The sequence below is a fragment of the Taudactylus pleione genome, unplaced genomic scaffold, assembly GCF_031769625.1.
Source record: "Taudactylus pleione unplaced genomic scaffold, aTauple2 ptg000053l, whole genome shotgun sequence".
NCBI lineage: Eukaryota > Metazoa > Chordata > Amphibia > Anura > Myobatrachidae > Taudactylus > Taudactylus pleione.
Window position 1 is genome coordinate 9,542,313 of NW_028284455.1, and position 25,121 is coordinate 9,567,433.

The window sequence follows — 25,121 nt, forward strand, 5'->3', positions numbered from 1 at the left end:
TTCATCTGTGCTGGTTTGAAGACTGGGAAAACATCCTTATTTATTTTTTCACTTGTAATTTGCATCATTTTTCACATTGGTTTCCACTCTGGTCTAGTTAAAGTGCACCTATCACCTACACACGATCTTGGCAGCCATTTTGTGTGTTGAACCAATATTCATGAAAATATAGAAACCAGGCAACACTGAGGCATATCATAAACACTTTCCTCGCAATATTTAGACATGTAAAATTGGAACAAAATAAACAGCTCCCCCAATATGCTCAAGTCCCGATCTGCACAAAAAAAACACCCCCTATCCAATTAGAAATACCTAGTTTTGGTCAAACTCCACCCCTATCGAAGTCAGCAAATCGGTAATGTGCACCCAAAATCAGGAGATACCATTGAATTAATAGGCCTATGAATGATGTTTCGGCCCCTTAAAAAGTGGGAGGCACATATAGAAACCGTTGTAATTCCTACACCGTTCACCTGATTTGGATGTAATTACCCTCAAATTAAATCTGAAAGTCTGCAGTTAAAGCACATCTTGTTTGTTTCATTTCAAAGCCATTGTGTTGGTGAATAGAGGCCAAAATATGAAAATTCTGTCAATGTCCCAATATTTTGAATATTTTTGCCACACATTCAGCAGAATATGAGAAAATTGTTTTGAAAATATAAAATTAAGATGTGCTAAATAATAAAACTGTATTTGCAGCGCTAAACTCTCATGGAAATCAAGAGTTTGATTTGGTTGGCAGATGCCTAACATAGTCCAAAAATTGACTGATCCTGATGTTTTGGTAATGTTTCTCATGCAGCCTAGGAGGGGTGTGTCTGTTTACACCAATAGGAAACTATTGGCAAGTACAGTCACATTGCCTAGACTTTATTATGGCTCAGCTGGGGTCGGGGATAGGTTTTGAGCATCATCCACTCCCATACTCGGCAACCCCAAATGAGGCCTGGGATTTTGTAACTGCCCCACACAATTCTCAGGGCCTCTGCAGATCACTTCCAGCCTAACTGGAGCTTCATTAGCGCAGTTGGAAAATGACCACACACAGGCCTGCACTAAAGGCTTTACAGACATTTAACATGACTGATAATGATCTGATCAATTTCCATTGAATAATAATTAATAATAGAGCATGGTATCTTAGGATTTGGCTGAACTCAATTATTGCTAGAAATCCTTTAAAAGACACAAAATAATTAATGGATTCTGTGTTCTCCTAGCAGTAAGACACCACCACCCCTAGCACATATAGATGTGTCCTCATACACCTAGCCATAATATGCCATGTGGCGTGAGACGCTTGGCACGGGTGAGCTGCGCCAAGCAGTGTATTGTATTTTCTCATCATTTTTGCTTGAATGTGCATCTTAGTCGCAATTTGTATATCTGTGTGTGAATCTGTACAACAGAGCTTGGAGTAGCACTTCATATACAGGTTCAACCTCAGGCACACTCAGATATACAAGTGTAGGACATCAAATTAATCAGTGCAGTCTTGTGAAGCGGTTTTGTCGTGACTAAGACACATATTCAAGCAAAAAAAGACATAAAAAAGATGACTGGCGCAGGTCAAGTTGCTTGGGACCTACCACGTCGAGAAGGGCTGTTTGGTGTGACTGCGGCATTAGTGTATGAGGACACATCTGCAGCCAGATGCAGTGAGGAGGGGGCCCGTATGCATGTTTCGATTGGGCCCCCTCCTTTCCTATGGTGCAGTAGACTCTGGCATTGTACCAAACTCTACTGCATATGCGCAGGTCTCCGGGAACATGGAACCTACACCACGTTCCCAGGACATCTCTACTGCACATGTACAAGTCTCCGGGAACATGGAACCCACGCCACGTTCCCGGGACATCTCTACTGCACATGTGCAAGTCTCCGGGAACATGGAACCCACGCCACGTTCCCGGGACATCTCTACTGCACATGTGCAAGTCTTCGGGAACATGGAACCCACGCCACGTTCCTGGGACATCTCTACTGAACATGCTTGAATCACCAAAAAATGGGCCCATTGGCCATTTTCCCAGTGATTTCTGCAGCCAGCACTGGTCCGATGTAGTGGTAAGTATATTTATATGGGTGCAGGATATGTGGTGTATGGGCCCCCCTGGACCCAGGGTCCCGTGTGCACCGCACATCTTGCACCCATTATAGATATGCCTCGGTCTGCAGCTATACAGGATAATGCAGTCTGTCAAACACTGAATAGCACAGTCTGCTTAGTTCCAAAAGCAGATTTATTTGGAAAATATTCTGAAATATAAAAAGTATTCTATTTTCATATTCTCTTTGGCCCTCATTCAGAGCCACTCGCTAGCGGCAGTACGCTCGTTCCGAGCGATGTTCGCACATCTGCGCATGCGTACGGATCGTTATACGCATGCGCGGACCAGTCAGTGAGCCGAAATTCATGTGCTCGCAATATAGCGAATGCCTGCTATTTTGAGTGACAGAATGAGGCGTATGTGGGTGGTAACAGGGGAAGGTGCTTGAAAATGGGGAGTGGAGATCCGAACGCAGGCGTGCTTAAAGGTCAAAACGGGCGTTTTATGGGTGTGCATAATTAATACAGCAGCGTCATTGACCACGTCACTGGGTTATTTTATAGCCAGAACTGCTCGCAAGATTGTGGTAGCAAAAACCAACCACAAGAATAGCGAGCAGTTCATACGCTGGTCGATGTACTCGATTAATCTAATAAATAGCGGACATGACGTATGGTGCGTGCGGCCAGGGGGCGTTTTTAACAAATAAACGAGCGTATGTTTTGCTCGCTCATTCAGACTTAGAGGTGTGAACAGACTGCAATTTGCGAACTGATCATTTGAATAGCCACCCCTTGTTTTTGAACGAACGACCGCAAATAGCGAACGGCTCTGAATCAGGCCCTTTATTCCTTAACACTATAGTACCATGTTCTGTACTTACTTCTAATGCTGCAGTTATCATTCAGACTAGACTCTGTTGTTATCTTGTCCTGAATGAATACATCCTCATTTGAAATGGTGAAGTTGAGTTCTTCCAATTGATCTACTTCGTCCAGAGGAGCAGACTCTTCTTTTTGCTGTTCAATAGCATCCAGCCCATCGACTGCTTTAGGCTGCTCAGCATTTTCCCTGCTCTTTGCCGGCGAAGTGCTTCCATTAGTACAATCCGACTTATCCGCTGAAGTATGATCCTCAGTATCACTGCATGCTTTATTGATGGCTGTGTATTCTGGAGAGCTTGTCTGACTCAAGCTATCAGACAGGCTGTATGGCAGGTCTTTTGATATGTAGTATCCCTGTACTATCCCAGCAAACTTTGATCCTTGACTAGCTGCATCCTCAATCTAGGAATTAATGAAATATATTTAATATAGTGCACTGAATAATTTACAAAAAGAACGCATATTATTAGAGGAAAAATGCCAGTACATGATATAAGCAATATTATCACACTTGTGGGAAGCCCAGGGCAACAGTAGTATAAAACAGAATTATAGTGCCTATCATTTTCAGATGTTATATTATTTTCTACATGTATATCATTGAAGTTCTGGAGAATAGGATGAGAATACGATTTTGCCGACCTAAACTGACAATAGTGTAACGTGGACCTCTCAGGCAGGATTGGGAAATCATGTATTAATCGTAAAGCCTGCTTGCTATATTCAGATTTTAACACACATATCTGAGAACATGATTGGTAAAACTGTCCCACCCTTTCGTACGTCTGGTATAATGGAAGTTAGCTATTTGAAGGTGATGCCTGGAAGCTGATGAAATCTCATGTTATCATCCAGTGCCTGTCAGACAAATCTGATCTGACCTGTCAGATTGTTGAAAGGGTCCTCATTTGAGACATTCCTGTTGTGCGTAGAGATGGAGGAGTACAGCCTCATCCTAATTTTTTTAATGAGACCAATTTTTCCATCCCATGTTGCACTTTGGCGTAGAAGCACATTTAAAGGCACAATCTGAGTATATTATCAAAAACTTCAACACACATATTCATGCGCAATGTAAGCCGTAAGCTAGGCAAAACAGCAAAGTTTTAGATAGAAAAGTGTATTCTATGAAAAAGGTGGTATTTGGTGGTTGCACTTTTATTTGATGTTTACACCTTTCCACTGTATCTGTTGTTTCTGTCTCTCTGTTTATCTAGATGCACCCCTAGGGGTATGCAGTCGGGATGCCGACGGTCTAAATGTCAACCGTCGGCATCCCAACTGTCTAATCCCGGCAAGGGTCTAATGGCAAGTGTCAAAATCCCGACGTCTGTCATTTTACCTACGCCCGGCATCCCGACCGAAGCCGCGCGGGGGGGAGGTTTAGTTTAGGGGCTCCCGGGGGGGACTTAGGGTTGGGCACCCCTCCCTGGGAGGGTTAGGCTAAGGAAAGGGGGGGTTAGGGTTAGGCACCCCGGTGGGGGAAGGTTACGGTTAGGCACCCCCCGGGAGACTTAGGTTGCGGGGAAGGGGGGTTAGGTTTAAGCACTTGGGGGGAGGTTAGGGTTAGGCACCCCTAAGGGAGGGTTAGGGTTAGGGGTGGTTGGGTTAGTTAGTACTTACCTTAGCTGCTGTCGGGATCTTCACTGGTGCCAGTTTTCCGGCGTCTGGATTTGAACCGCCGGACATGCACACGGTGGTAAATCATACCGATCCCCTTCTAGGTTGCAAAGGTGTCTCCCAAGGAAGATAGGAGTGAATCATAAAGCAGCTCTGGATGGACCATCCAGGTGTTTTGCAGAGCACATCAGGTGCTTCATAATTAACCTCCAGTGAGTGCAATCAGCAAGTTGAGCAGTAACAACAACCGTCAGACAGTATGAAATACATGCACATAGGGAATTTTTAGCTTCGTGACCAGGATGTTGAAATTAATAAATCTAAAGAAATAAAAAACAAAAGGCTATATAAACCAGTAATAAGATCATACTAAGGTCACATACCGACTACCAGTATATATATATATATATATATATATATATATATACATATATACACACACACACGCACATAGAATCAGCACGGGCGTTCCTGAACGATGGGCCCAGGTGCACAACCAACATCATATATAGTAATAAACTTGTAGTATATATACTACAAGTGAAACGTAGAGAAGTTACAGGAAACTAGAAATTATATGTTAACCAGCGAAAACACACCCACAATAGAGACATAACATTACCATGAATATGGTAAAGGAAACAAAAACATAGTCATATAATACAATCAATTCTATCATATAATACAATCAATTGTATCCCAAACTGCTTATTTTTCTCAAACAAGTGACCAAACCCATGTAATACAAATATGTACTGCAGGCTCGTCTCCTGCCTGGAGAAACAGCATATGTTTTCAAGCATGTTAATTACTTTGGATTTAAATTGTAGAGTTTACAATAATTAGGTTAAACTAGTGCCCCGGGTCCCTGAATATTAAGTTTCAACATCAATTAAATTATTTTCCAGGCATATTCTTCAGTTTGTTAGTAAAGCAAAAAATGTGTATACTCCATTGTGTATTAACCTTAATATTAAAAAGTGAGTCATAAAACCACTTGCCATATTTTTAAGAGACATCAACTCAAAATACCAACAGATTTATTTACAAAAAAAGTTATCACCTGGTTCTCAGGCATGGGGAAACTATAGTTCTAGCTGACTGGCAATACCCGATAACAGCTTTTGCCGGCTTTGGGGCATGGAAAAAAGTGAAGCCTATATCCAGCAAAAACAGCTGTTTTCACCAGATTTTAGCGTTTTCTCTCTATGGGAAATAGACCCTTCTCCAACAAAGACACACAATATGGTCCTTTTTTGTCAGCAGCTAATTAACATACCATTAACAAAATCAAGTATTCCCAAAACTCAATATCAAATCTCCACAATTAGCTTCTATCAAAAAATCTTCAGTTTCCAATTTTCAACCAAATGCTAATAAAGTATTGCACAGGCCCATGTGGATATGTCTAACGGTATAAAAATAAAGGCAAGACTTTTCTAAGTATTGAAGTCTCAAACAAAGATCACTGGTCTGTAGCTCAGACCACCTAGAGTGAATTCATGGTCAGTGCAGGATTCTGCTTTGTGTTGCAGTTGGCTGTAAACCAGTACTGCTACTGACTGCTGATAGCTGATTTACAATCCAGCCAAAGCTCTCCACTCTAATGTTATGTAAATAGGATTGCAACGTGGTCTGTGTTTTACTGATCTGCCTGGTATAAATGGAACTTAGTATCAATGTTATTAATGGAGCATAAATATAACAGATGTAGGAAGACTGATATTAGTTTTCCAGAAAAGGTTGCAACCTTTTATGTTCTGTATATAATATATTAACGCTGTAAATCAGAACCATACTGTGCAAATTGTAAGCAAGACATGGCATTTCAATAATAATAATACTACAATAAAGGTATTTTTTTTGTAAAGACTAACTCCACCCGTTACTTGAATCATGGTATCATGTCTATTCAGGTCAGATATGTTTGACGGCTCAGTGCCACAAGCGTTGCACTGCGTGGAGGTACAGCCTATATAAGGCTCAGTTTGAGGCTTTTTAGGATATGGGCCCTCCATTGTGGGGAACCTAAACACAAAGGTACAGAAGCTCCCAAAGCAGAGACCCCTGTATGTTAGGGAATGGAAAGTAAAGGTGTGGGAGGTAACTTCACGAATGCCTACTACAAGGATGGTTTATGCCTTTAAGGAGACCAACTAAAGAGTGAGGAGAGCATGATGAATCTTCTCTGACTGGTAGATTATGTGTTAGCTAAGAAAGCATTCAGCGCACAGTATGCACATTCATTTCTGTGTCTGTAACAGTGGGGCCAGTAAATTAAGTGACTATTGATGCCAATACTCAGTGTGCCCTTGCACATGTGTACATAGTATACACAGCGGTTGGTCAAATGCAGATTATTGTATATATTTATTTGCTTAATTTAACCCATAAATCAGTCAGCCTTTGCTGGGAGTTTAAACTGGAATACAGTTTACTCTTTAGATAACCTTTGCCATGGCACTGTCCGTAATGTCATCGAAGACATGAACTTCTCTACTGTTTTCTCTACCACAGCAGTAAAACAGTGCCACCCAAGGGTGCCATCTTAGTGAGAAAAGTTAGAATACTTGCAAAGCATTACCAACAAATCATATACAGTAAGAGGTCATTAAAAATGTGTTTTACATGAAAATAAGTAATTCTTTATAGTGATGACTCCTTTAGAAATGGACAAACAAATTCAAATATCAAGTGACTGAGGTGAATTATATAACATAACACCTTAGCAGTACTCACTAACAGTCATTATATAGGAGTCAAATGGCTGTACACTGTGTGCCTAGGCTAAGCGAGCCTGATTCAGATATGTACGCTAATGCACTGCAAATCTTTATGCAGTGGCTGTGCAAAAACATGCAAATGTCCCAGCCACCGGGATTTGTATTGAGACGCCCCCCAGCGGCTTCACAAATCCAAGCACAGATGCAGCTTCGGTCACAGATCAGTAGATTATCGGAGTAACCCTATGGTAACTCAGAATGGCCTCTGGTACTGAGATGCTGGAGCCATTTTTACTGCACACAGGATCGCAATCTGCAACACCCCGCCAAATCTGTTGCGACAAACCTGCATTTTCATCTCCACTGCCTCCACCTACTGTCCCCTCCTTGTGTCACTCAAGGCCTCCCCTTGTGTCTCTCCAGGCACCTCCTTTGTATCTCCGGGTCCCCCTGTGTCTCTCCAGGCCTACCCGTATCACTCCAGCCCCTTACATCCCTCCGGCTCATACTTGCCTACTTTTGAAAAAGAATTTCAGGGAGATTAGCGGTAAAGTGGACATGTACTGCCACATCTGTGAGGCGTACCCTAAAATTGACTTACATCCAAATGTAAAAGAGCACAAAAGCAGTTAGTAAAATCTAGTTGTTGATGAAAACACACTGATACTTTTCAGGGCTTGCTCATGTATTATGTCAGGATTCAGACTGGGATCGGCCGTTACTCACTGCGGTGCTGGCTTACCCTGACTAGCCATGCGGTCAGACCCCAAGTGCGGCGGTGGGTGACAAGCTGAGTGTTATCCCCAGGGCCCTGTTGACTTCCATGCAACTCTCCATACCAGAGTTCCCGCTGCGGCGTTCATGGACGCAGCAATATTGTCTGTCCCACCTGACCGGACCCTCCACCAATGATAGCCTGGTCACCTCTCAGCTGACTCTCTCCTCCAATAGACAGCTACCTAAGGGTATCACTGTTTCAGGCTCCACGCTGTTGTATTCTCAGTATGCTTCACCAGTCTCTGTGATATTTTACTTCTGTCACTACTGTTGTTCTCCAGTGATATTCAGCATCGGTCACTACTGAAATTGTTCAGTGATATTCAACATCAGTCACTTCAGTGATATTCAACATCAGCCACTACCAGTGATATTTAACATCGGTCACTACCAATATTCTTCAGTGATATTTAACATCAGTCACTTCACTGATATTCAACATCAGTCACTACCAGTGACATTCAGCATCGGTCACTACTGATATTCTTCAACATCGGTCACTCAATATTCTTCAGTGATAATCAACATCAATTACTTCAGTGAAATTCAACATCAGTCACTACCAGTGGTATTCAACTTCGGTCACCACCAATGCTCTCCAGTGATATTCTACATCGGTCTCTACCAATGTACTTCTGTATTACTAACATCAGTGATTACCGATATTCACCATTGATAATCTCCAGCCACTCGGTTGTCTTTCCTTATCTCTCTGTCAGTTGCTAATTTGCTAATTTCTGGGTCCCTGATCAGGGGGCTGCGACCTGCTCATTGGACGCAGCTAAACCCATATCCCAATTGGAGGGGTCACTGGTGAAAACTACCAATAAGTTAGACTCCACGCCTCTGGTCAGGTCTCGTCAACCCCGTAATTAGCCTATGAGGAAGACGTATGTACTTCCTCCTTGTTTACTGCTGCCTCCCCACACTACTGGTGACCAGGAATTATTGGCCATGAAACTATATTGTCACTAGAGGAATGGAGACATCTTTTGGAAGGAGCCAAGTTCCCAGTAACTATTTTTACAGATCACAAGAATCTACTATATTTGATGACGGCTCAACGTCTTAATCCCAGACAGGCCTGCTGGGCTCTCTTCTTCTCCAGGTTTCATATCAAGGTCCTTTTTCGTCCGGGAGTACAGAATCGGAAAGCTGATACACTCTCTAGAAATTTTTTATTGGATTTCGAAGAAGATGAAAATCGACATAAAAAACATTCTATTCTCAGCCCTCTAGTGTTTGCACACACTCAAGTTAGTTCTGTTCCTCCTCCTGGCAAAGTTTGTGGCACCCAATCTCCATAAAAAATTACTTATTTGTGCCCACGCCTCTCTATTTTCAGGTCATTCTGGAATTCATAAAACCTTTAAATAACTCCTTCAACGTTCCTACTGGTGGCCATCCATGAAAGAGAATGTCAGTAATTTTATTGTCTCCTGTGCAAAGTACGCTCAGCACAAATCTTTTTGAAGAAAAGCAGTAGGTCCTTTACGACCCTTACCGATTCTGTCAAGTCCATGGACTCATTTATCTATGGACTCAGGGCCTGATTCAGACCCATTTGTAAGCGTCCGCATGCTCGCTCTGAGCGATAGTTGCCCAACTGCGCATGCGTATGGTTCGCAATGCGCATGCGCAAACCAGTCATTGCGGTCGGAAATCGTGCGCTCGTAAAACACAGAGGGGCTGCTATTTTGAGTGACAGAATGTGCCGTTTGTGGGTGGTATCGGGGGAAGGTGCTTGAAAATGGGGGAGTGGTTGTGCGAACGCAAGCGTGCCCAACAGTCAAAAGGGCGTTTAATGGGAGTGCATAATTAGCAAAGGAGCGTCATCGATCACGTCACTTGGTTGTCTTTTAGCCTGAACTGCTCGCAGTGATTGCAGGAAGTAATTCCTACCTCAAGCGCTGCGAGAAGTTCAGATGCCGTTCGATGTTCCCGATTAATCTAATAAAAACAGGAGATGACGTGATTTGCGAACGGCAAAGGGGCGTCTTGAAAAAATAGCAAGTGCATTTAGCGGACGCTCGCACAGACATAGAGGCGTCCTCACACCGCAACGAGCGAGCGCTCAATTTTAATATCCGGCCCCTTTTGTAGTGCACGCGGCCGCAAATAGCATCCGGGTCTGAATCAGGCCCTTAATGTCTGGGTTACCTTTTTCCAAGGGTCCCAATACGATTTGGGTAGTGGTGGACCGATTTTCTAAAATGGCTCACTTCATACCTCTGGTTTGTCTCCCGTCGGCACCACAATTAGCCAAAGTCTTTCTTCGAGAGATATTTTGACTGCATGGCCTACCTACAGAAATCGTGTCTGACCGTGGTGTACAATTTGTGGATAGATTCTGGCGAGCCTTGTGTTCTTCCTGTGATATAAAATTAAAGTTTTCCTCTGCCTAACATCCACAGACTAATGGACAGTCAGAAAGAATTAATCAAGAATTGGAGACTTTCATCCGACTATTTGTATCTTCTTCTCAAGATGATTGGTTTGATCTGCTGCCTTGGGCAGAATTTGCTCATAATTATCGTTACCACACATCCACCGAATTCTACTCCTTTCTTCACCGATTTTGGAAAGCATCCTCATGTCCCAGAGTTTCCCAGTCTCCGGTCTTCTTGAATCTTTCTCCGATATCTGGAAGAAAATACATTCTTCGTTAAAGAATGCATCTAGCAACTACAAGAAATTTGCTGATCGCAAACGTTTGGCTGTTCCTCTTCTACAACCTGGAGATAGGGTCTGGCTTTCCACCAAAAACTTGAGATTGAGAGTTCCAAGTATGAAACTAGCTCCGCGTTTCATTGGTCCTTATCGTATTTCAAAGGTGGTAAACCCAGTGGCATACAGATTGGAATTACCTTCCCAGTTGAGGGTATGTAATACGTTTCATATTTCCTTTCTTCGACCTTTAGTTCTGAACCAATTCCATCACACTCCATCTAAAACTCCACAGGTTCGTACTCAACGTGGGATTGAATTTGAGGTGGAACGGATTCTTGATTCCAGACATCATATGGGTCATCTTCAGTATTTGATTGACTGGAAGGGCTACAGCCCGGAAGAACGAGCATGGATAAAAGCCCCTCTGATGTTCATGCTCCGGGAAGCGATACCTCACTCCACTGGCCGCAGGTGGCACCGCCGGGTGCCCACTAACCCTTGCCCAGTGCCCCTGGCGAATGCCATCCTGCTCAAGGGGTATATACACCCCTGAGCAGAGCAAATGGCTGCACAGTCACCCAGATATGTAAGCAGTTTTACTATGTATTCCTTAGTGTAAAATGTCAATGCAATACATGCTACAGCCCAACCTGGGCCGGCGCCACCATTAGGCAGCTGCCTAAGGATGCCGGTCACTGGAGGGCGCCGCAGCCCGCCGCTGAGGTGTTGGCCTAGCCTAAAGCCGCAGCCACCGCTGTAAGTCATCTCACCACCGGAAATGCACTGGTCATACTAGTGCTTGGTATCCTCTCCCTGATGCATCCATCCATATTGTCTGTCAGCGCTGAATCACCCTTAAGGCGCCTGCCCCCTGGCCTGCTTTCTCAATCCATTAGCTCCTCCTCTGCCTTTCAGAGACGAGGAGCAGGGCTGCCTAGCTTAGAAGAGCAGGGGTGTATCTAGGCGTCTGAGCACCCCTGGCAATGCAACGGACTGGTGCCCCCCTCCCTCCATATTTTCTGAATAATTACATTCTATTTCCCCATCCATCCCCCTTCTTTCTCCATAGTCATCCCCCTTCTGTGTCTCCAGCCATTCTCCCGTCTGTCTCCCCAGCCATCCCTCTTCTGTGTCCTCAGCCATCTCTCTTCTGTGTCCCCAGCCATCTCTCTTCTGTGTCCCCAGCCATCCTCCCTTCTGTGTCCCCAGCCATTCTCCCTTCTGTGTCCTCAGCCATCTCTTCTGTGTCACCAGCAATTTCCCTTCTGTGTTCCCAGCCATCTCTCTTTCGTGTCCCCAGCCATACCCTCTTCCGTGTTCTCAGCCACCTCTCTTCTGTGTCTCCAGCCAGCCCCCTTCTGTGTCCACAGCATTCTCTCTTCTGTGTCCTCAGCCATCTCTCTTCTGTGTCCCCAGCCATCCTCCCTTCTGTGTCCACAGCATTCTCTCTTCTGTGTCCTCAGCCATCTCTCTTCTGTGTCCCCAGCCATCTCTCCTGTGTCCCCAGCCATCTCTCTTCTGTGTCTCCAGCCATCCTCCTTCTCTGTCCCCAGCCATCCCTCTTATGTGTCCCCAGCCATTTCCTCTTCTGTGTCCCCAGCCATACCTCTTCTGTGTCCCCAGCCATTCCCTCTTCTGTGTCCCCAGCCATCTCTCTTCTGTGTCCCCAGCCATCCCCATTATGTGTCCCCAGCCATCTCTCTTCTGTGTCCCCAGCCATTCCCTCTTATGTGTCCCCAGTCATTCACTCTTCCTTGTCCTCAGCCGCCCCCCCTTCTGTGTCCCCAGCCACCCCCCTTATGTCTTTACAGCCATCCCCCTTTTGCCCCCCCCCCCCCTGCACTCAGCCCCTCCAGCCCACATCTCTTCTGGCTATGGCAAGCAGGCTCCTCAGTGTGTGCAGCAATAAAGCACGCGTGACGTCATGATGTCACACACGCCTTGTGTAAAAAAAACCTGTTATTAATTAATTGCTTGCTTGTACCAGGCAGCCGCCGACAAGTGCCAGCGGCTACCAGGCCCTAAACATCTGCCCCAGGTAGGAGCCAGGGGCGTACCCGAGAGCCGGGACACCATTCTTGGCAGTCCCGGCCTGATTCTACCCTATGGCCACGGGTGGCACCGCCAGACGGCACCCACCCTTGGTCGATGCCCCTGGCAAGGGCCATCCTGGCCAATGGGTAGATATGCCCCTGGAGCAGAGTCAGTAACACTTCACAATAGTGGTGCCCACAGATTCATTGCCGCAGCTGCACCGCCTTTTTTTTTTTGTGAGCCAGAGCTTGCACCTGAGCTCCGAACGACCTTGTAGCCAGTGAGTCATCTAGGGGAGCTGCTGACATGTGCAGCTCAGCTCCTCCCAGACAGCTGCCATGTGCCATTGAGTGCTCAGTGACTCATCATCACTGCGCTACAGTCTTTCTCTCGGGTCCGGGCACCTGTAGGTAAGGCACCTGTAGCATTAGCATATTAAGCAAGCTGTATCTGGCTGTGTCTTGCATGTTGTAGGAGGGGAGAACTTATAGTTGTATGCTAAGGTGTGTGTATGTGTGTATGTGTTGCGCACTTTAACCTTACTGGCTGGGAAGTGGGTAATTTGTGTATGTGTGTGCGTGTGTGGGGGACTTACAGTATAAGGTGAAGTGGGTAATTGGTGTGTGGGGAGAGGGGTTGACTTACATTATAAGATGCCACACTGCTACTTTACTGGCTGGGAAGTGTGTAAATGGTGTGTGTGTGTGGGGAGAGGGGGCTGACATTTTGCCTAGGGTACCAGGAAATCTTGCACCGGCCCTGAACCCAACTCATAAAATAGGTCCATCTCATGTATAGTGGTGGCTTCCCAGTCTTCTAGGTGGTAGCCCAGCTGAAACCAATAGCACACTATTTTTTTGCAACATACCAATATTGAAACAGATACCAGAATCATTAATATGTAAATTAATTGAAGCTTATTTGTATCAATTGTTATTAATATGTAGTTCACATATAGGGCCAAATTCAAAGTCGTACATAATTCGCCCGCATTGCGTCTTTGGAAATAAATGGGAATCTCCACCTATACTTAGACTGCACCACCCCATCCATCCGCTTATGAAAGTAGCCATCATCACTATCAGTGCAGCTTTGCACAATACTTATCCTTGGAGCAAGAGATCCTTTTGAAATCAGACTAATCTGTGCCTGCACTTATCCACAATTCCATATACATACCCACAGAACCCTATGTGCCAATGCAGAGCTGCAGCTCAGTTGCACATGTTAAGCCACAAGTGTAGCTGCAGCTGAGAAGCGTAGCACTCGCATGTAATTGCTCAAAGCTGTGTATGCAGGCTATGACGCAAGCACTGTTGCTAGAAAATGTGAGATTGGTCTACACAGTGGACTTGGTGCGACTCTGAATCGGGCACAAAATCTCTATTGCATACCCTCAGCCTGTTTTAATAATCTTCCCTCGACCTAGAAATTCTCGTGACACATTCAGCTTTGTGGAAACTGGTATGGGATGCCGGCAGTCGGGATCTTGGCGGTCAAAATCCTGACACCGGCATTCCATCAGGGCTAGCATACTGACACTTGTTGCTCGGTATGCTAACCCTCCCACTCTCCCTACCCTAACTCTAACCCTCCCTCTTTGGTGCCTAACCCTAACCTCCCCCCCTAGTGCCTGAACCTAACCTCACCCACCCTGCAAACTGAAGCTATCCCTCCCCCTAGTGCCTACCCCTTTCCCCGCACCCTAGCCGTCCCCCCCACTCCGTTACTTACCTTCAATATCCCGGCGGTCGGGATGTCGGTGATGGGATTGTGATACGCGTTGGGATTCTGGCACCGGTAATATCAGTGCCGGGCTCGTGGCCGCCAGGATACTGACTGTATCCCGCTTTGTGTAGTGTCACAAATGTATACTGGCACTTGTTCTGAATCACTTGTTCTGAATCACTGAAATGTACTATAGAATGTTTAGCTATGGTGCACCTACACTGTATGAGAGTGATATAAGGTATTGAACATTTTTGGGTATCAAAGTATGTGTAATTTCTACATATTGCTGTGCTAGCATATAGATCTGGATGCATGAATGCTTAGTTAGGGTGTCAATTGGGCACATGAATTGAAGTTTACAAAGGTGGATCCCTCTCCATTTTAGCATAATATTTGTGCTATGCTTCTATGGCCAGATGTTTTTTTTTGGCCTGGTCGCATAGTAACAGGATATCTTTAAAAGGGTTGTTCTATGACCACCCAAAATTGTAGTTTGCGACCATTGGCTGCCATAATTTTCCTGCTAGCCTATATCATTATTCGAATGATCCCACAGATGCTAATCAGAATAGAATGTCTGCATGGACTCACTGATTTGTGATAAATTTGATATAAAACTACCAAACTGGAAAATGAAACTGTGTGTTTGGACAACTTGATCCAAAACTAAAAACCCAATTGACAGTTCCTAATGGCAATTCAAATTCTTAGGTGCCTAAATGTCAGACACAAATGAACATGTGTTTTTATTTTACCTTTTTGTCTGTGCTAATTGACCAATAAGACCAAATGACAGTGTAATAGAAATGTTAAAATAGAGGGATTTTGTATGGTGCCACTGTATGGTACACCATAACATCGCATGACAAACAGGTCCCATTATTTTCCAGTCTTGAGCTATATAAAGGTCTTCTCCCCTTCGTGTCTCTATATGTTCCAGAAAATTGACATGTTTTAGTCCTACAATATCAAGTTTGGATTTGTTAATGCTACAGAGTTTTCTCATTGAAATTCACTACTTCTAAAACCATGCCATTTTTAAGCATGTTTAACACATATAGGGCTCTATTTACTACAGTCCGCATTTAGAATGCAGATTGTAGTGTGATATTTCCGACTGAATTCGCATTGCGAATTCGGCAACATCACAGGGATTTATTCAGAATCTGTTGCTGGGACTGAGCTTGCAATAAAGCTCTGTCTCTGCGAATGCGAGGTGGTGTACCTCACTTACACTAATATGCACTTACACTAATATGCAGGTGACAAAGCTTTTAAAGGTATCTTTATAGGTCATTCATAATAATGCGTACCGATACTCACGAGTTATCATGGTGGTAGAAAACATGTAGCGGTATCTTTAAAAATGATTGTTTCCCGAATATACTCCAATATTAATAAAAGAGCGATGTTTTATTCACACAAAGATGAAAAAACAGTAGAATAATTAATCAAAAGTTAAATTAGACTGAAGGTGTAGGCACCACTTAGGGAGAGGCAGACCAACTAACGAGAAATTTAAATGGTCATACCATTACTCCAGTAGTGTGTCTAAAAAAAAGTCCCATCAGGTACTAGGTCTTCCTAGCCTAGGCTCGGAAGGCTTTTTTTTATACTTCTCGTTACTTGGTCTGCCTCTCCCTAAGTGTTGCCTACCCCTTCAGTCTAATTTAACTTTTGATTAATTATTCTACTGTTTTTTTATCTTTGTGTGAATAAAACATCATTATTAAAGATACCGCTACATGCTTTCTACCACCATGATAACTCGTGAGTATCGGTACACATTATTGTGAATGACCTATACAGATACCTTTACAAGCCTCATTACCTGCGTATTAGTGTAAGTGAGGTACACCACCTCTGCGAAATACACTAGATATCAACTATACTCACAAGTCAGAGATACTACTAATCTGTAGGAGCTTTAATTATTGTCCTCATAAGATACCTATATGGGAAAATCACCTCCCTTTACTCAGTGAGTAAAGAGACTATTTGATTCTATGTTTTTCTTCAGTTATTATATTATCTTAATTTATTTATCTGTTTGCATAAACCCTTAGTGAATATAACCCACATTGAGGACGTGCCAAACAGTATACAGAATCCTTGTCTATATTGAAAAGATAAGTACAAGTATATATCTGATACATACATTCACTCCAAGGTGACTAGAATTTTAGCGCCGTGACTCACATCATATTTATTTTTTCACATGCTATACAAGGAGTCTGGCTACATCGGGTGTGTCCTATGGCCATGCCAAGTGCTTCCGAAAGGCTAGGCTGCCAATAACCTATCTCTGATTCATCCAGAGCACCCCAGTATTGCCGCAAGCACTAGTTGCAAAGCAAGGGTTCCTAGAATTGGGGCTGTCCCTTGGGAGATATGCGTTGCCACAATTCTGGGTCCGAGAACAGCACACAGAATCTCAAAACCCGTTGACAACACTAATTGACCACAAACAAAATAGTTTGTCAACACAACTTTGACCACAGTTTTTCTGAATCTGATATTGGCTGCATTCCCTATACTTCTAGCAGCTTCGTAATTGGATTCCAAAGCAAATTATGCCAAATCCAATGTAATATAATGCTAAATATTGGTTTCTAATTCTGTACAAAATGTTGCATAATTCACACACAGAACACATAAGACTTGCCAAACAATGTGTAACTGACTTCTTACTTTCAACATCTGCAAAAATCTCACTAAATTATTTAGTCTGGAACACTGAGATCCCGTTACAATACAGAATATGGTATAGAAATAAGCAAAAAGGTCTTTTGTGCAATAAGCTGTAAATAAAACACTAGACATCATGGATACTTCTATCACTTGGTAGATTTGTCTTCGCTAGGTAATGATTTTGCTGAAATTATGAACCACTTGAAAGCAGTGCAAGCTGAGAGAGCTACAGTGAAGACAATGTGACTGATCATTTCAATTTGAGTGCTTTTTAAACAATAACTGTGTCTCTTAGATTGAAGATGAACATCTTGAGAACGTCAGTAGTAATGAATCTTTACAAGTCGCTATGTTTGGGAGAGATCTGAGAGACCAAATCAGAGAACTCAATAACATAATATAGATCTCATCAATTCGACAAAACTTGACACATATGGGGGAAATACATATGATTATAGAACCGAAATATGCAATGTTCTCAATAATGAATGCATATAAATCTACCATGCCTTTTAAGTTAGATAGCAGCTTACAGTAAATCCACTCATTAACATTAATACTATATATATATATATATATATATATATATATATATATGTATTAAAAACTATGTATTATTTGGTTATGTAACACTGAAATAATGATATTATTTTTTTATAATTAATTAAATAAATCCACTATGTTCCCTTTCACTCCTCTGTATCAGGCTGCCATGGTCGGAGGAGGTGACTGACAATTTGCGAGACTTGCTTTGCACAAATGCACTATCACGACGCCGGAACGCCGGCTAAGGAGTTATGACAGGCGTCAAGATACCGACACCTGTCATAATCCCAACGCCGGAATACAGAATGTTGCGGGCCCGATCGAGATAAGTACGGGCGTCTGTTCTGTTAGCCGTGAGGGAGGGAGGGTTAGGTTTAGGGCACCCCGGGGGGACTTAGGGATAGAAACCCCCCCGGGGAGAGTTAGGGTTAGGCCCCCCCAGGGGGGTTAGGTTTAGGGAGTGAGGAGGGGGGTTAGGTTTAGGCACCCCCGGGGGAAGGTTAGAGTTAGGCACTGGGGGGAGGATAGGATTAGGCACCCCTAAAGGTGGGTTAGGGTTAGGAGGGGAGAGGGTTAGAGTACTTACCTCAGCCTGTCGGGATTTCAGCCTGTTGGTCTCTCCTTGTCAGCCGATACAATACCATTCCGAATGGACTGGTTGTTTACATCTGTACTGATGCAAATTACATGACAAAACAGAATCCAAATCAAACTGTGCCCCCACTTATGCAGCATTATTTATTACCAGTTATTTATATAGCACATATCACACATCAGGGTTCAGGGCCCCATAACCAGTTACGGAGGTACCATCTCATTGCCATCCGTGTCCCTCCTGGCCGCGGGAAGCAGAGTTCCATGCTTGCCAACCAGCAGGGTGGGTAGCATCCATTCCAGTGTCTTCTCCCACGCTGGCAGAGCATGAGTGCCACCATCTCGGCTGCTATCACCTCAATGAATCCTGACAACCGGGTTCCACTACATGCTCAGCTGAGCCTATTAGTGACGAGGGCACCCTACTTAAGTCCAGATTGGCAATGGACTCATTGCCAGAACAAATTCTCTCCATGAGACTTGCTCCCTGGATCCTGGATCAGAGTACCCGTACATTTGTTCCAGTTTAGTTCCCGACTGTACTCTATATACAGCAGATGCTGTCATCATTTCCAGGCTGAGCAGACTCATTAGTTCCAGGCTGTGCGCTTTACTCAGCAGACACTATCTCAAGTTCCATGCTGTTCGCTATACTCAGAAGACTCTATTATCAGTTCCAGGCTACTCTATCATCAGTTCCTGGCTGTGCCCTATACTCAGCAGACTCTGTCATCAGTTCCAGGCTGTGCGTTATACTCAGCAGACTCTGTCATATGTCTCAGGGGTTTCGGTATGATTTACCGCTGGCCGCATCAAATCCCGGCAGTGGCAGCCCGACACAGGTGGAAATCCCGAACGTCGAAAGGTAACTATATAAACTAACCTATTCTACCCCCTAAGCCTAACCCTCCCTTAGGGGTGCCTAACCCTAACCTCCCCCCCAAGTGCCTAACCCTAATCCCCCCTCTAAGTGCCTAAACCTATCACCCCCTTCCCCGACGCCTAAAACTAAGTCCCCCGTGGGGTGCCTAACCCTAACCTCCCCCCCGGGGTGCCTAACCCTAACCCCCCCTTCCCCTAGCCTGACCCTAACCTCCCGGGGGGTGCCTAACCATAAGTCCCCCCGGGAGCCCTAAACCTAACCCTCCCCCCGCGGCTGTCTGCGCCCGGCATCCCTTCGATCGGGATGCCGGGCGCCGGTCTCCCGGTGTAGGTAAAATGATAGGCGTCGAGATATTTAAACTTTGCCGGGATTTAGCAGTCGGGATGCCGGCGGTCGGCATTGCGTCCGCCGGCTTCCCGACTTTTTCCCGTCTCAGGTTGTGCACTGTACTCAGCAAGAATCTGTCACTGGTTCCAGACAGTGTGCTATATTCAGCAGATACCCAGCAAGTCTTTGCCACTGTGTCAGACTGTGCACAACATCCAGCAAATCCCTGTCATTTGTCTAGGCTCTGCGTACTACGTAGCAAACACTCTGCTATCGGCCCCTATTGTGCCTCAGACTCAGTCTCCTCCATCGCACCAAGCATTCACCAATCAGACCCAGCGCAGCCAGCATTCACCAATCAGACCCAGTATTCATCTGTCAGACTCAGTCTGTGGTCAATCCACTCTGCTATATCCAGGCCACAAGGTGGTTTCCAAAACCGCTCTGCATCCCACGGTAGCCGATCTGCGTGAGGAGTAGCCGTCCAGCTTCATTCACTCCAAACATGTAAGCCCGTGGTGGGAATCAAACCCACAAACTCAGTGTTGTGAGGCAGTAATGCTAACCATTACACCTTTTGTGCTGTCCAACTAAAGTTGCTTACATTGTCACCCACTTAAAAGTCCTGTGCAGCGCACCTAAAAATGGAAAAGCAACAAAACCTATTTTGCAGATTGTAGCACATTACACACTGCTTCAGTTTGTTTTGCCAAAAGCATGATATACATTTTGCAACTTCTTTTGTGTATCCAATTGTTCTTTGCACTGTCCAGATCAGCTTTATAAATAACTTGCATTTACATCACCCATTATTTTTGCATTAGAATGTGTTTATTTTACAACTTATAGGCTGAGCTATAATCAAAATTTGTGAGTGAATGTATGTATGTGTGCATATATATATGTATGTATATATATATATATATATATATACATATATGTATGTATATATGTATGTATGTATGTATGTGTATATATATATATATATATATATATATGTATGTATATGTATGTATAATATGTATATATACATTTGTGATATTATACATTTAAACAATGGAAACATATGGTGGAAAATCTAAATAGGAACGATGGGGTAGAAGGGTCAAGTCTCCTAAACAATGCAAGCTTTCATTGAATGGTGTAATTATAATCCTGTCATCAATCCCAAGTTTCTGAGTGTCACATAAAATGTTACGTGGAATGATTAAAGTCCACATACTCAACATAAAGGAGACTAAAGGCCATCTAGGCCAGAGGTTGTTTACTGGCCTGGGCTGGAACAGCTGGTGAGGGCTTCTGCCATCTGCTTCCCACCTCGGACGTTCATGTTAGCCCTCTTGGCCTCTATGCTGCAAGATCTTTTGCATTGGAAAGATTAACACACCTCCACCAATTACTAGGTATGAGCTGTTTTATGTGTTTAGCCAACAATTATTCACACACAGTGGCAGAAAATCTCTGCGGCCAGCCACAAAAGGTTGTGATAGAGTGGGTGAATGGAACCTTCACAGATTCACACAAGGACCTCTTGGTGGTGGAGGGGAGGTCTTGTCTGACACCAAGGAGTATGTGAGCAAGAACATCTACTCTCTACAACAGGCCTTGCCAACCTGTGGCTCTTTAGCTTTTGTGAAACTACAAGTTCCAGCATGCTTTACAGGCTGATTGGTGGGAGGACATGCTGGGACTTGTAGTTTTAGGGGCCAACCTGATGAGGTCACCGTGAAGTGGTAGGTGGGCAAACATCTTTGGCCAAACATGTACTAAGAACCTCTATATAACACCATGTTAATTGATATTTTATTATATATTTTCTATATTTATTATTCTTAGTACTTAAGAGTGTGCATCAGCTTCCCCCTTTTTTTCTGCAATAGAACTACAGGTCTAAGCATGGGAGCACCTCTGATAATGTTGTAATTAGGTTGTGCAGCCCATCCCCCCCCTCCCCCTCCTTAAGAGCTGGAGAGACACAGGTTGGCCAGGCCTGCTCTACAAGATGGCTATATAGGCTCTAGGAAATAGGCATACAAGTAAATACACATAGATACTGGCAAGCAAAGGAATACCAATGTGTTGAATTATATGCTGAATCAATTGCTGATTTTCACAGTGCACTTTGATTGGTGATTGTTGATTTAATTAACATGCATGTGTGTGGGCTTTGTTGTTATTGCTGGTATACACATGGCACAGTAGTTGGCATTATTTACCCCTACAGCTGACTGACTTATAGACCCATTACAATACACTGAAGATGATTGTGGAGTACACAACCTAACCATACCACCTGCATATTGCTGTCAATTACTATGAAATGAGACTATGGGCCAGCAGTAAGGAGTTCATGTTTTATTGCCATTATATTTGTATAAGTCAGCTATGCTGCAGTTTAATTTATAAAAAATCTAGCTGGGGCAATTGAGTGATGCTGGGCTTGGCCCAGAATGGTAAAGGTTAATTTACCACTTTGCTAGGCTGTTCTTTGCATATGTATGTACAGTATACATGATCCCAGATATGGAGCTAAATGTAATAGCTTCCGATCTTCAGCCACTGTGAGAACTTATTTGAGTCTCCCCGTATTTTTGAAGTGCCAATCATTTTAAAGTGTAAACCAAGCTGGTTAAGCCTTTAAAATAATTGCCACTTTAAAAATACGGGGAGACTCGCATAAATCCTCACAGTGGCTGAAGATCGGAAGCTATTACATTTAGCCCATGGTCTTTCAGTTCCACTTAAGGTAAAGTGGGGGAAATCAAATAGCCGTGATAAGCCACTTTTTCCAGAAAAATGGCTTATCATGCAAATGTATACTTATCAAGCTGTCCTATTATCCACGTTTTTTGCAGGTGCAAATTATCTATAGCATAAAGTCATGAAAAGTTTTCACCACCTCCTGAGCAGGGTGAAAAGTTGGGGAAAATCATTTCAAGGTAAAAATGTCGGGACCCTCCTAATTAGGCAAAAATTACTTTTTAATTAGCTTAATTTGACCAATAATGAGAAGTCATTTTTGTGCTGAAAAAGTGCAAAGTGCAGGAATTTGGGTTAATTTGTGTGGAACAGGTATATGGGGGTTGCTATATGAATGGGACAGGTGTTTTTAAGATTGCAGGTGAATGTTAGAGGCGTATTTGGATGATTTTTTAAAAATAGTCTTTAAATGAGACAAATATATACCTATAGGAATGTTTATGCACCCCCATTTTAAAAAGAACATTTATTTTGCAAAAAAAAAACCCTTGCTTTCTATAATTATTTGACTGCTTTAGAAATATGCATAAAACAGCCATTTGACACAATTTAACAATCTCAAATAATTTTATTAGGGTCACTAATACACTTCTATATTGTTATCCTATGTCACTTTGCCTTTTTGGGGGTACATGCAGATTTCCCTATTTTCACCCATACTTACCGCAGGTAAAACCAGGAAAAATGTTTGTGCGAATACCGCTTGGAGACTTTTATAATTGAATTGTGCAAAAAATGGGAGAGCGCATAGACGCGATAAGCAGAATTTACACCCTAAGGGTTCGGAAGCTTAGCTGGTTAAAAATTACCGCATTATCACGGCTAACTGACATTCCCCCTAAAACTTACAAATAATTAAGTAGAAATAAAAATAACATTTATTTAATAATATAAAAAATATTTGAAAAACCTTTATCGATTACAAAAAAGTTTTATAAAATGTATAATGATTTAAACTGTTATCACCATCCTAGATGTAACTTCTCAATACTTTGCTTCCCCAAGCGAAGAATCTTGCATCCGACAAGGCTATTGCTGACGTTAGCACTTTAATTGCCAGTGGCAACCATTTGATGTACAGGACAAAAAAAAAAACCCTATTAATAATTCTGCCACAATAACTTCACAATATCAATAGGAAATGACTAATAATGCTGAATAAAACCAGCCAAACATGGGATTTTCGCTTTGCTTCCCATTAATCCATAATGCCAGTGATGTTATTTTTCCATGTTGTCAGTAACATTGGTGCGTATGTAGCTAGCATTTTATTAACAATTTCTCTAACAGTTTTACTAGTAGAATTGGCGACGGCTCTGTGAGCTGTCTGATCGCCTCAGAATAAGTACCAGGATTCAGGTCATAAGTTTCTTAAATATAATAATGGCGATAAGCCATGTAAGCAGAATTTCATCATTGTTGCTAACACCAGACAGAGCTGCACACTCCAAACTCAGCAAGTTACTCTTAATACACCGGATTTGCTAAGATATACAGCAAATCACTCCATGTGTTACACATAGTTTGTAATATTCTGCTGCAAAATACAAATACGATATGAAACATAGAGTATAAAACAGTAACATGAAAATAAACATACTGTATTATTTTTGTTACCCTGTCCTACATATGTTTTGCAATATTTAGTTAGAGGTTTAATTACGAACACTAGCTTACATAAATAATCCATTCAGCACTCCCCAACAACATCAAACACTAAAGTTGTCTCACTGTGGTGCATTCCAGGAACCTCAATCCTCCATCCAAGATCCTCTAACATGTTTTGCACCTTAGCAAGGAGATAACTCTGAAACTGACAGTTGTGCGTGCCAGCATACACAACACAGGATCCTACCTCCCAACTTTATAAGTGGAGGATTTGTGACATGATACAAAGAGTCACACAATCATGTGGTGTGGTCACACTTCATAGGGTATGTCCTGTGTTTCCTGAAGGCCTCCTTTCAAAAAACACCCCTCTAATGGCGTGCTTGCCAAATGGCAGGTGGTTGTGTGGCACAAGTTCACAGCCAGTGCTGTAGCAGCGCTAGTGGCTGCATGGTGCCGTTCCAGGCACCCTGCAAGAAAATTGCAGGTGCCATGGGGAAGCGGCGGTACTGCCCACAGGGCTCTGTGCTCTTTGTGGCGGCACTGCTCGCACACTCCTAGTTATGGCCCTGTTCACAGCTGCCCTTTTATGCAGTACAGCACCGGATGGGACATTCCTCCCAACCTTCTGGTCCGAGTGACATTGCTGTCCTGATTGGGAACAGGGAACAGTAACCTGAAATCAGGACTATGCCCATAAATTGTGACTTATTTGACTCAAAGAGTCTGATAGTAGCCATTGAAGTTTATTATGTTACCTTTATTTTGCAAAATCCTTGTAAGTCATGTTAAACTGCACATAGGCAGCGTGATGCCAACAGTTAAGTTAGTTTAGGCATAATTGACTCAAATTGCTGCAACTTTCAGCCCAGATTTCCTGCTGATCTCATATAAACATTTTATTGATGTCATCACACTAGGAAGATTGAGATTCGGGTCAGGGCCCCTTGGGCTAGCTTGCCATACTTCTGTAGGAGTCAAGCTAGGGAGCCTTCATGTGGACAACTGTTGGCAGAAGAGGGAGACTGATGCTACAGAAAGGGAACCACGGCCAGAGTGCAGAGGGGTAGGCCAAGGGAAAGACACTGAGGCAGGAGGCAGGCTTACAGGATAGCCCATTATAGACAGTTGCAGATTTTCAGGATTTGTCTAAATGCTAGAATATTAGGCAAGTGTAGGTTTTCAGGATTAGCCCGTATGCTGAGAATCTGGAACA

The 25,121-nt window shown here is 43.4% G+C and overlaps 1 protein-coding gene across 1 annotated transcript in view; it reads right to left on the bottom strand.

The window, feature by feature from the left end:
- The window catches only part of RFTN1 (raftlin, lipid raft linker 1), a 366,504-nt gene that overhangs the window by 70,328 nt on the left and 271,055 nt on the right, over positions 1-25,121 (bottom strand). The window contains exon 5 of the mRNA XM_088463278.1: positions 2,941-3,343. Coding sequence (XP_088319404.1) covers positions 2,941-3,343 — 403 coding nt within the window. The remainder of the gene's footprint in view (positions 1-2,940; positions 3,344-25,121) is intronic.